General features: G+C 49.1%; 1 protein-coding gene across 12 annotated transcripts in view; it reads right to left on the reverse strand.

Moving 5' to 3' along the window:
* The window catches only part of Tns3 (tensin 3), a 232534-nt gene that overhangs the window by 84722 nt on the left and 134136 nt on the right, over positions 1-13676 (reverse strand). For all 12 annotated transcript variants that reach the window (XM_087583884.1, XM_087583894.1, NM_001170459.2 and 9 more), the window contains 4 exon segments: positions 12990-13065; positions 1941-2070; positions 1643-1708; positions 675-779 (listed from right to left, as the gene is read on the reverse strand). In XM_087583884.1, the coding sequence (XP_087440010.1) occupies positions 675-779; positions 1643-1708; positions 1941-2070; positions 12990-13065 (377 nt within the window).

Below are 13676 nucleotides of genomic sequence, written 5' to 3' on the forward strand. Positions count from 1 at the left end.
CTCACTTTGTAGACCAGAATGGCCTCGAATTCAGAGATCCACTTGCCTCTGCCTCTCAAGAGTTGGGATTAAAGGTGTGTGCCACTATCACCCACCAAAACTGTATTATTTTTAAATTTAACACCAGAAAAGATTAAAGACCAAAGGAATTTGGATGCCACTTCTTAGAAACCAACCCTAAGGGCTTCCCTCAGTGGCCCCAGAAGACAGCTGTCCTTTCTTCAATTTTATTCTGTTTTGTGTATCCCCAGAGAGCTCCAGTGATCATCCTGCAGGTGATCAGAGAATGGGTGTCTGCCTACAACCTGGATAACAAGCAAACATACACAGTGCCCGAAGCTCCAGGACCCTGGGAACACACAGCTAGTAGACGCTGCCCTTGTCCAATACCTGACATTCCCTGGCGCATACAGGAAGGAAAGAATGGAAGGCAGCAGGCTGTAGCAGAACACACTTCCGGCTCTATCACGAGGCTTCACCAGCCCTCCATGCGCTACAGCTCTGAAAGTCCGTGATCTAAATTCACCAAGCCTGATCCTTTGTGCACCTTCAATACCAGCAGCAGCATGCACGTGTAGCTTCTGGACTAGTACAGGGCGATCTTCATCTTGCGGATCTAGCCATGAACACGCTAGCTCCACTCCTGAGCTCCCGTTACAAGCCGTGGTGCTCACCTTCTCCATCCGCACTCATGTTCTCGTAGGAGTCCCATCGAATCAGGGGGTCTGCTGTGTTATAGTCCACGGTCACTCCCTGGTCACTGTACAGATGCTCAGATCCTAAGGGGCACAACCGTTACTTAGCAGAGCCCAGCATCTCAAAATACCACAGGAAAAAAATGACATGTGAGCCTTGGATTTAACGGTTCCTACCCAAATCTGTAACAGGGAGATTACTAAGAGAGTGATCATTTTCTAAGTAATTAAGAATGGAGTTAAAAATGATCCTGTAGCCAGGCACGGTGACACACTGTTACAATCAATCCCAGTATTGGGAAGGTTGAGGTGGGATGACCAGGTGTCACAGGCTAGGTTACAAAGTAATCACGCATGAAACTGTCACACACAGGAGGCCTGAAAACAGATCAGAATATTTCACTACAGCAGTAATATATGTCATTAAACATATTTTCTGAAACACAGACATTTAATATACTGTACCGGAAATCCCTTTTTTAAACACTTTTTCTGAGGGGGAAAAGCAAGCGTTTGGTAAAACCTCATAGATGTAAGTAAACCCTCAGGGACACCAAAAAGCACCCCAGCCTGCAAGGGCTCCCTAGTGAAGTCACCTTAGGCAAGTCACACTACCTTTTGGTCCTTCCCAAGTGAGCATTATTGTTTCAGAGCCACCTACCCCTTATTATCCAATATGCTATCTAAAATAATAATAATTCAAGACCAAGCTTAGTAGTAGGGCATGCCTAGAATACACAAGGTCTCCAACAGCACAATTAACACGCATGCACGCACATACACACACACACACACACACACACACACACACACACACAGATACACACGGACACACTCGGACACATGGTCAAGTTTTCAAGTAAATGCCAAGACGGGAGGTATTAGTATAATCTCAGGGTCCAGCCTGACCTAGAGTCCCGCTGCCCACTGTCCTGCCAGTTACCTACCTTGAATCTTCTCAGGTGTGGCCGAGAAGACCAGCTCAATCTTGCCATAGTCAGGAAAACGGTCATCTGAAACAAAGAACCACACCACACTGTGTTCACACTGATCCTGCCCTTCCAGCCCAGCCAGTGCAAGGTTGTTCCCAAAGCTGCGTGCGACAGAACGCCTTCACGCGCAGAGTGTCAGCCTTTTCCTGGTTTCTCCGAGCTGTTCATCCACAGATCAACCCAGTTTTGCTTATGTTGGCAGCAGACAGGGAAGGACGCTGCTTCTGACGTCCCGGAGGGCTTCATGGCTCACCTTTGCAGGCGCTGTCCAGCTCTTCCTTCCCAAACAGGAGCCCGTAGCCCTGCACAGCTCCCGTGTGGAACTGCAGGCGGAAAATGACATCGCGGGTGGCCGAGCGGAACTTCTTGTGATAGCATTTCACCTAGTTCAGGAGGGGAAGAGAAAAACAGGCAATGGCTGAGGGGCAGAGCTCGCTACTTAGCACAGACGTGTGGATGGTATGGCCTCTGAACGGCTGTGGCCAGGAGTTCACATCTGAAGATACCACGGAGGCAGATAGCACACCACTACCAGTCTCCCTGTGGCCCCCTTGCTCAACAGGGGGAAAATCTCTAAAGACCACAGTCCTCTGCCCTGCGATGGGTCACACCCATCTGTGTTAGAAGGCATCTGTGGTCCGTCATCTAGCTTTTTAACAGCTGACTGTGATGACATTTCCCTTTCGTCTAAAATCTCCGTGCTGCCACTTAAGCCTCTTGGTTTTCACACCATGAAAACACCGGTTATTGCTGTCATCTTGTTTGTTCAGTATAGGCTAGAACATGAGGGGATAGGGGATGGGAAAGGGAGGGGGGAGTTCACAGATAGACGGAGGCCCAGACAAAGACTATCATTGATGCTATTCCCTTTCCTAGGTGCCCAGGCTCCTGGAGGTGGCATTTGAAAGAAGTATTAGAATCACCTCTGTATTTGAACAGAAGTTGTGACATCCTACCTCAGGCACAGCTCAAGCCCCCCTGGATGGCTATGTTGACAAGCAGGGTTCAGGAACGGTAGGAGCACAGAGTGGAGTGCCTGGTGCAGCCTGTCTTATATTGCTACCAAAGGCTTCCCCACACCAGGCCACCGTGGGGAGAAGACATGTTGTAAAAAAGACCTCACTCAGTGGGCAGAGGAAGAACCACAAGCCAGCAGTGCCTTGCCAGAGTCTCCAGGGGTCCAAGGCAGACTGAACTGAACTCAGCACTGAGACTACACAGTGCCCACAGTTGGTATACCATGCCATGGGAGACTGTGGTAGGCAGGCTTGCCTATGTAATATAGACTCTTCCTGGTGAAGGACGGCGTGAAAGCATCATGCTTCAGGAATCTAAATGGGAAGCAAGGCGCCAAACTTCAATATCCACCAACCAGGCAAGAGCATGTGCAGATGACAGCTGCATCCTCTTACCAGAGAAACTGTCCCACGGAAACGCCAGAAAATCAAAGGCCAAGGAGCGTAGGCAGGAAGGCTGGGCACCACAGCCCTTGGGCAGACCCAAAACTTGTTTACACTGTGGTATCTACCAGGAAACAGCCTGCAAGGGATGCTCCCTTGTTGACAAACATGCACAGGTTCCTCCCAAGCGACCTCTGCTAGGTTAAAGACACAGACCACATCTCTAGTGGTCCTGGCACAGGAAATGTGCAGTTGTCTATCCACAATCAGGAACGAAGAAAACCCAAGAGCCCTCCTGATTTCCCAGCAACCAATGGCAGGCTGAGTCCAATAGGAGGTCTTCTACTCTCTGTTGTCCTCTGTTGTTGACTTCAGCACAATTCAAACCCAAGATGGTCCTTAGGATCAAAGACATCCTTCCAGAACGTTCCTCTGGGCCTTCATGGCTCACACTGACTGCCCTTGAAGGGTTAGGCCCTCTCATCCAGGGACGATGCCACACTGTCCTCCAATAAGGCCCTAGGGCCCCCTAACCCTGCCCTGCTCTGTTCTGGCTACCTTGGAAGAAGAGAAGTAACCAGGGTCAGGGTAGGGACGGGAGAGGAAAAGTGAGGTCCCTTTCAAGCCAGTCTTGCTCTTAAATTGTATACATACTTAGGAGAATAAATATTTGAAGAGGAAGGTCTCAGGAAGTCGGGGCAAGCAGGGGACATAGATCTCCTGGGTCCACTCAAGCACATGCATGAGAGTGAGTGAGGAGGGGCTACCGGGAGGGAGTGGCCTTTGGTCCTGACTGGGTGAATATATGGGCATCAGGAGATCACAGCCCCAGCACAGGGTCTGTGACACAGCCACCGTCTCTTCTGTTCTCAATAGGCTCTGCTCGCCCTCCACCCACTCAAGTTACCAGTATTCATCTCTCTAGTCCTTTCCTCTTCCCCAGATCCTTCCCGGGGCTACGTAACCGAGTACACCTTCTACTCTGGCCATCCCTCAGCTACACATGAACACTCTGACTCACAACCCAGGCATCCTAGGCGTGGGAGGGAAAGGATAGGTACCCACAGGCTGGGCAGCTCCTAGGTACCTTGGGCCTGGTGCGATCTCCTGCTTGGAAATTCTTATTTACCATATCACAGGGTCTCAAAGACTCCCAGGATTGCCAACAAGAATGATCCGTCACTGAGCAGCGCTATGCTGTTTTCCTGTGGCCTCTCCTGTGGGTATTCTGACAATGTTACACACACACACACACACACAGCCATCACATCACACTCCCCTCTCTCAAGACCTCCCACAGGCAAGACCTCCCACCAATACAACAGGTCAGAGTTTGAGAAGAGGTCTATTAGCTAAGGCCCTGATCTGGGTGACCTCTATCACCCACAAGAAGGTCCAATAATGACCCACTCAGTATCAGTACCGATTAATCTTTGTGGTCTCGGTGGCCAAAGATCAGAACTGTTCTGCATACTGAGTAGAAAGGACAACACAGTGCTTGACACAGGGCCCCAGAGGCCACTCTTTAAGACAGAAAGCATTTTATAAGGATCACTAGGCAATCCAAATCCACTTTGGTTCTCTGGCTTTAACGTGTACTGACTTACTCGAGTCTCCTCAGAATGTTTCTAAAATGCCCTGATCCTCTGCTTCGAGATTCTAGAGTATTTTCATTTGGGACCATTCGGTGTGACGGTCACGGTTTTGTGGTAAGCACTGGGTTGAATGATGACTGTCACAGACCCACCCAAGGAGCACGGGAACATCTGCACTGACCCCCAGCTCACCAGAAGCACGCATTACTCGGGGACGTTCAATCTCCCGGAACTGTTCATGCTTTCGCTGTAAGGTGGAGAGCAGTTTTACTCCTCAGAGTATATAGCTATGAAGTATTAGGAGACCTTACAAATCTACCTGTGTGACATCTCCATGATATCTGCTCTTTCCTGCCCATATCGGCAGACTGCACCGTACCTACAGATTCCATCAACTTTCCTCGTAGCCATTCCCTAAACTCTGAGGGGTATTCTTTACATGGTACTTACACTGTATTAGCAGGTGGGATGGATGAACAATCTAGAAATTATCTGAAATATGCGGGAAATGGGCATGAGTTGTATGCAAGCAGTTAGCTGTTTTATAAGGAACTTGAACACCCTTGGATGTCTGTATCCATGCAAGTCCCAGAGCTAATCATACATACAGGCCGATAAACAGCCAGGCAAGCTATTCTATTTAACAATTAACTTAAAAGCATGAGCTTCTGGGAAGGGAATCCCGGCACTCAAACGCGCTGTTAGTGACGACCGCCACAGGAAGGACCGTGAGTGGTCGTCTTTTCTTGTGCTCTGAGTGAACAGTCTGGAAACCTAATCTGTTTCCTTACATCTGCACGAAGATACATCTACAACCCTCAACTGTGTGCTAGGATGATGGGGCCCCAGGACCAGGTGAGAAGCTGAGCCCTTGAGCTAAAGGCAGGTACCTAACTAGGCCAAGTGTGTAGCACATGCCTGCAATCCCAGCCCTTGGAAGGCTGAGGAAGAACAAGGTCTAAGCTGGGCAAGTCAACTCTTAAACACTCTTAAAAAGTCAACTTTCCACTCTCCTCCCAACATGCTGGGCACAGACAGGGAAGACCCAAAACTCCTCCTAAATTCTCTGAGCAAAACGATCAGAGTACTCGAGCATCCCCAAGAGAAATAAAAAGTCCCACCCTGGTCCATGCTGGCTTGGTGGGGCTCTCTAGGCTAATGGCATGATCTCCCTCTGAACGGAGCGTCATTCCAGGGTCCCAACGCTGTCAAGTCACGAACAAAAAGCAAGGAAAGGCAAGCAGAGATTTGGGTCACAACAAAAACCCAACTGTGGTGCAGTGACAGCATGGATGAAGACCTGACCCAGTTCTAGGTCCACAGCATAACAAAGGAAAAAAAAAAAAAAAGAAAATCCCAAAATAATAAGACAGAGATCCAATAGAGATCCATCAAGGGCCTCTGCTGGGGCAGCTTGGGGGCAAAATTCCACCTTTCCCTGGCCATACACAAGTGCCCACTGTAAGAAAAAAACAAACACCAGCGCTGTTTGTGCAACCTCTTAAGGAGGCTTCACCTGTATTCACAAGCCCAGTCACTGGTCACAAAGCCAGCAACCATAAAGACAAAGTACAAGTGGCTGTGGTTTGCCCAGGCAGGGCAGCAAGATAGAGCATGCCAGATGGAAAGATGTTTACAAGCCCTGGACCAAGTGCTGAGCCGGGGAGGGGGCAAACTGGCTCAAGCCCCAGGCTTCCTGCCAGGTTCCTGGCGGGCCTGCAGCAGCGTGAATTCCTGAGCGGGTTACATAAGCTTCAGACAGCCTCCCCAGGGAAGGGCCTTGCACCTGACCACAGCGTACTTTGAGGCAGGATCACAAAATGTAGCCTTTTGAGAAAAGGGCTTTGTAAAGACAGGAGCGTTCCACTAGGAAAGGTCAGAGGGAAGGCCCCAAGCAGATGTATCAATGTTAGCTCTGCTGTCTCCAGTCACAGCGCCATCTGCTGGTCACCAGCCAAAAGATATCACAGAGAGTTCTGTTTCCCAAGAGTTTCCCAAGTCACTTACAGCTGATACCTGGCCATTTCTTCTTCTGAACCTGTTCCTTGCTATCTCTGTGGCCTGTCTCAGTGCAGAAAAAAGGAGCAGGTCTGCACACAAGGTAACAGTCACTGAAATGAAGGGGAATTCTGATTGACTTAGCGGGACAAGGTGCCTCTTAGAAGCAGATAGCATCCTTCCATTATGACCCAAGGGCAGCTTGCTCACAGAGGGGACCAGTGACAATGCAGGCTCTGGAGGGTAAATCTAGTCACACACTATCTGCCCTTGCGGGGTCCATTCCAAGTCACAGTAGCTGCCAGATCCCTTGTGAGAAATGCAACCACCAGCATAGCTGGGCCTAGCACATTTCCCAACCTGCAGCCTTCGGGCTTGTACATTACACACACAGCACACATGACAGGTGGAAACCGGCAGAAGTAAAGGACAGCACCAAAGTGAGACCCGCAGGGTCTGGCTCGGGCCTTGAGTGTCTATTTGGTTCGCTTAGAAATAGGCAGGGCTGTACAGGAGGAATGCGGGGTAAGTCCAGAGTTGCCAAAGCCCAGGACACAGGATTAACGATGGCACTGGCTCAGCTCGCCATCATGGGAGCACCGCCAGCACAGAACATGTTGCAGCATCTTCTCTTTCCTAAACTCGAGGTGGGACCAGGAGCTAAGGCACAAGGCAGGCTCCACACAGACTAGGATCTGAGAGTTGCCCGGGACTCCTGATCTTGCACCCTCTGGGTTGAGCACAGTCGCAAGTCATCTGCACCACAGTCATTCACACCTGACTAGGGAAAAGGGTCTTTTCTACCGTCACTGGACTTCAGCTCATCTCTGTGCGTACACCAGCCTGTCGACTGTGTTAGCCATCTGTCTGCCCATTCAGCTAATCCAGCACTTTCGTCTAAGCTCTGAGGCAGGCCCTGAGCATGTCTCTACTAAACTCGTACGGCAGCCGTTTTAGGACAAAGGCTAAGGAACTTGATCACCACTGATGGCCGGTGATAAACTCCAGCAAAGGTGTCAAGTCACCAACAGCTGCCTGACAGTCATACCACCCAGTCTAGAATACACTCACTGTGGGCTAACCAATGCCTCTTTTATGTCCATAAATCAAACGCTCTAGGACCTCAGAATGTGCCTGTACTTGAGATGACATTTTTATGAAGGGCATTTAAATAAGGCCGTCGGGGTTGGCTTGGATGAACTATAGCTGGTAAAAAGAGATTAGGGCTCAGAGAAATGATTCTGATAAGACCTATGACCTATGGAAAAATACCTATGACACAGGTCAGGAAAGACCGACCCTGCTAAATACCCTGACTGTGGACCTCGAGCCCCACAAAACCAAGAGAACAAGCCACCCCGTCTGGGGTGAGGTCCTTTCACCGTGGCCGTTCTGACAGAGTACAACGGACTTAAAGTGCTGACAGATTTCTGACAGACAGCAGGTCGACCTCGTAGCGGTCATTTCTATGAAGTGTACGGGGAAAACTTACACTGCGATGGAAAAATACCCTCGTCAGCTGCCCACGTCCTATCTGATAACACGGCAGAAAATAAGTGCAGAGCACACAGAAAAGAATTGTAAACACAGGAAGTGTAAATCAAATCACAACGCAATTCCAAAAATATCCCATGTGAGGAATGAAAGGGGGTACAGGAAGGAAGTCGTCTTATCGAAACCAAGTATCTCTTGTGGAAAGATCTAGAATCTCCTATTGCCAGCACTCCTAATGGAAATGAGTCATGCGTGAGGAGCTGGCTGTCCTGTGGCATGAAGTTCACCTCCAAAGGCCCTCAAGCCCGAAGCTCACACATTGTGCACCCCAATTTTCCAGCGTAGCAGGCTTCTGTTTCTACAGGAGCACATCTAAGACACTGTTCCGTGCCGCACCACGCCCACACATCCATGGGAAAGCCATCCCCAGTTCTTACAGAGGACTAACTGTAGCTTGTCTGGAGCAGTATGAATAAGAAAAAGGAGAGAACCACCTGGGGTGGGAGAGGGGACAGAGCTGGAACACCAGCTCAAAAGCAGTTGCCAGGCATCTGGGGAAGGCCTGCTCCAAAAGGTCTTAGCAGGTCCGTGAGCTAAGCACACAGATATGGTCCCACGGCTATCATGGGTGGAGAGGACACCACCACTAACCAAGCAGTGTCTATGCTCAAGTTTCTCTTTTCTAAACCTGGATTAGACAGGAAGGGGACCAGGAGGTTTGGGGGCCTAGTCAGAAGCAAACAGAAGATCCTAGCTGATAAGCAGAGAAGCTCCTGAGAGGACAAATGCCAGGCAGGCAGCAGCCAGAGCAAGCAGCGAGAGGTCAATCTGTACTGTGGGTTAAGTTTGTAGTCCCTAAACTCCACCGGGACAGAATGAGAATATGGGAGCTCCCGGGTATGATGAAGTCAGGAGGCTAAGCCTTCGGAATGTCATTAGCGTCCTGCAGAGACTCCAGACCCCTTTCCTGTAGGAGAGAACACGGGGACATGGTGCCATTACACACAAGAAACCAAATCCCCACTAGCTATGGGACCTGGACATTGGACTTCCAATCTGCAGAACCATGAGAAGGAAAGTTCTACTGCCTGTGGGCATCGGCGTGAGCACCTGTGAGCATCCATGTCAGCATCTGTGTGCATCTGTGTAAACACACGTTAACACCATTTAAGTACCCTAGTGCAACAGCGTTCTTCAGCAGTAACTTAAACAAAGTGAGACCAGCCAGGGGAACCTGCAAGGAGAAAGGGGCGGGGCCTGTGCCCACAACTCCTCTAGTAACTAGCACAGCCCTTCTTCCTGATACAAACCCAACCCAAGCCTCGTGCTTCCGCTCCACTACAACATTCTTCCAAAAGACATCCGGACCTGCCATGGCCCTGGTCTGTTGGTCCCAGAAGCTCCCTCACTTCAGCTCCCTGTAGAGGCTGGCTCCTGCTCTCTGTGCCTGGCTGTACTCCATGGTCAGGAGAACACCCAGGACCAGCTCACGGTCTCTTGGGATCACCCAAACACCCACTGCTACTCAGTCTCTGCTTCTAAAAGCACTTACCCAGGTTGCTTCCGGTTCTGAGGCAGCACTGCTCTCTGAGTGCCTTGTGCTCCCAAGGGCTGCTGTCCCTGCCTGGATCCCTCCAGTTCAATGACTGTAGGACCTCATCAGTTCTAAGTGCTATAAAGAGAGGGAGCCACATAGTGTGGAAATGTCCTAGACGGAATCATGGCATTGATCCCCTCCCTCACTACTCAATGACTCCTCTACTCTTCAACTTAGGGCTTCTGGTATCCCCAAATAAGGTTATTTGTGTTACAGTGGTACAAAAATGCTACATAGTGAAACAGATTTAAGGTTTTCATTAGCAAGAATCTTTGCATATTGATACAAAATTTAAGGTCACTTTTGTTACAATATAATATATATAAATATCATCTCTTGTATAGGTATCATTCCTATGCAACCCATTTAAAAATACAAGGTTTACCCCCCTTTCCTACTCCACCTCACTAATAAAGTCCTCTCTTGTACCCATCAAAAAAAAAAAAAAAAAAAAAGCAAGGTTTAGTTCCAGCCCTTTTAACAGCTGCTATTACAAACTGTCTAGGATAATTAAGTAATGCAAGTTAATAGTCAAACTCATGGTCATGTGACAGACTAGTCTAGATTTATCACAGAAGTATACATCCTGGGTTAAACAGATAATAGGTAGCTGGAGGCAAGCAACGTTTGCTTAGATAGGCTATAAATGGACGTATGGTCTACAAAAGCTTCAGAGACTCACGGAATGTGACATTTAAACATAATTAACTCATTTAAGATCTTTTGGGACATGGGGACATGTCAACTCCTGGCAGCGCCCCATTCGCCTCGGTGAGGAATGAAAAGCATCAAAAGCCTCCACAGGAAGTTACTTCAATGGTGGCAAGCAAGCCACCTGGCAAAGCCAACACCCTAACTTCATCTCCAGACAAAATGGTGTCCAAAAAGGACAGACAGACGCAGGAAAGTTGACTGCCAAGCTCTAGCAAGACAGGGTGAGACAACTGAGATTAATTATTACCACTTCAGTCCCTCTGACCATCACTCCACACCCGGCACCGGCTTTGCTTGCAAGTTCAAGCTGGAAATTATAGAGTTTTGTGAAGGTTCAAATACCATCAGCGCAAACTTCCTGCAAAGGGACAGAACAGTACAGTCCCGGAGGTCAACAGCTTCGTATAATAGTCCGCTTATAAATGTAACTCAATAGTCGTGGGTCACCGATGTGTGATAAGAACTGCCTCTGGGTGGCCTCTGGATGCTACCCACACCGTCGTTCACCTAGCCAGCTAGGAAATGGCAACAATCCACAGGAACGCTTTCCTGAGCTAAAGCAGAAGCCAGCGCCACAGGATGCACAGAGTCAGGAACAAGTCAAGTCCAGGCATGCCTACCAGCAAGCACCTCCTCACCCACCCAGAGCTCCCCTCGCTCCCCGTGCCACCTGATTTGTCTCTGAACCACCTCAGCGACCAAGAGTTACCTCCCAGCCACAGACCCTCCAAACAGCTCCACAGCTGCACAGATCCATTTCCCAGTGGCCACGGGTGCACACAATGTTTACCGGGGCCTGCGTTCTGCCTGCTGCCTGCTATGAGGAGCGCAGTGAAAGGTAAGGGGTACCTAAACCAGAGGCTTCTCTAGAGGGGAGAGGAGGTGACCTCTTAAGGCCAAGAGACTACTTCCCTGATAGTGACAAGGCTCGAGATGCTTCAGGATGACGTGATGCAGTCCACCTCCCACCCTGTCCCTCCACCCTCTTCCCACATCCCAGTGTCAGGCACTGTCCCAGGAGAGTGACGTGAGTTTGTTCCTCTCATGTTCGCAAAGCATGGTCCTCACTAGGCAGAGGCCACAAATCCACCCCCAGAAAGGACCAGGTATATCCCTTTCCAACAGGATGAGCTTCCTCACAAAGGCAGACATGCTTGAAAGGTCCCACCGGGAAGCATGAAGCCAAGCCACCATGGCCTTCCTGAGCCAAAGAGCTACGTCCAACTTAGGTTCTTTTGGCCTAGACAGCATCCTCAGCTTCCCTTCTCCAATACAACCTGTGTTCCCAGAAGGCATCTTCAAGACAAGGAAACCATTCTCTACCTCTCTCCTCCCTCTGTCCAGTGCTAAGACTGGACACTCAAAAACCAAACAACAATGATTAAAAAAAAAAAATACAACAACAATCAAACTAAGCTCAAGACACCTGAGTAAAAATTAAAAATTTGAGAGGGCCGAAAAGAGAAGGGGGATGCAGAGAGAGAAGAAGAAAAGTGGAGGAGGAGGAGGAGGAGGAGGAGGAGGAGGAGGAGGAGGAGGAGGAGGAGGAGGAGGAGGAATGTGAGGAAAGACAAGCGATGAGAGGACGGAGGGAGGAAGGCAGCTGGAGTAGAGACCAGTCACCTCCCAGGGGACTGAGCTTCTGCACTGTCCAGCTGTGGAAGACTCAGAAGCTGCCAGTCTGATGGAGGCTTGGCATTGGTTTTCCAGAGGAGATGGGGAGTTATACCCAACCTCCAGTCAGTCAGCTTCCTCATCTCAGGTTTTCTCCCACCTCCCGCTGCTCATAAAGAGGTCTGAGCGTCAGTCTATCTGTCCTTGAAAACGGGGAGGTACTCACTCTGGGTGAGCTATTTACAACAAAATGTAACACAAACTCCTAAATCACCCATCACCTCCACAAAGCAGGTCTGCCAAGACCACGAAAAGATCGTATCTAAATTATTCTACACATGTCGGAAGCTGTACGCATGCCTTCCGGGCTTTCTAACAAAACCTTTCCTAAAATTACTTCACACATAGAGAATCTTTTATAGTCAAGACAGACAGAAGGTGGAAAAAGTAATGTTTAATCTCCTCCAAGAACAGAATTATCTGGAGAAATCACTGTTTTGATCATTATAACCACACTGTAACAACATCAGTGATACACTACAGTCTGGCTCTCCATGCTATGCTCTGGGAGGCCTCGGATCACAAAGGAGGTCAGGCGATCAGATACTCAGGGAGCTGTGGCTGAGTAGAGACTTTGTTCTGCACAAACCCAGGAGCTCTGTGATAAATGATGATCAAGGACAAAGATCTGTCACTGTAATTAAAATACTTTTAGTCACAAATTAAAGCCCTTTGGAATCATGCTGTTTTTTCATTCTCCTGTTGGTTATTTTCTCTTCTTTTGGGAAGGAAGTTGTAAATTGGATGGTTCTGTTCTAAGGCAAAATCAATTTGCCATCCAGGTCACTATCCCAGGTGGCTGACAGTGGTTACAGTCCGTGGGTACTCACCATGATGTCACCCTTCAGCAGCTGGGCAGGCTCTATGGCAATGCGGATCCTGCTGGGGTTTTCAGAGCCCACATTGCTTCAGATGAACAAGAAAAAAGTCGTTATACACTTCTGCGATTTCGTGAGCACATAGTACAAGCTGAGAAAATGACTTGGTTTTACACAAATAACCCAGAATTCAGAGGCTTTACCTTGTGGAAATTAGTCAAAAGGTTTTGAGAAATCTCTGAGCTGGGGTGAATCATTTTAGCACCATCACAGCCCCAGACTGGAAATGTCATGCTTAGGGTTGCCTCAACCAGCAGAGGTACCCAGTTGGGGACAGACCCTGCTCCTGTGACAATTGGAGGATACAATTTCCACAGTGTCACCCTCCCATGGGAGGAAACATGGGGGTGGGGGATGGTGGGGATTTGAGCCCAGAAAAGAAATGAGTCTTTCTGGGTGCTAGGATGTCTACCGTCTTTCTCACTTTCTGTTACTGCAAACGAAGTGCTCTCTACATCACTGAAAAGCAAACTCGGGCAGCCATACAAATTCTGAGGCTACCCAAAACGCTACGGGGAAATAAGAACCATGGGTGACTTTGTCCTAACACGTTCCAGTAGACCAGCTTCCAAACACCAATGGCACCCCTCTACCCTGGGGGCTCCACTGTTCAGCCCCTCACCGGAGGCAGCTAGAGAT

The sequence above is a fragment of the Rattus norvegicus genome, chromosome 14 (assembly GCF_021556685.1).
Source record: "Rattus norvegicus strain SHRSP/BbbUtx chromosome 14, alternate assembly SHRSP_T2T, whole genome shotgun sequence".
Taxonomy (NCBI): domain Eukaryota; kingdom Metazoa; phylum Chordata; class Mammalia; order Rodentia; family Muridae; genus Rattus; species Rattus norvegicus.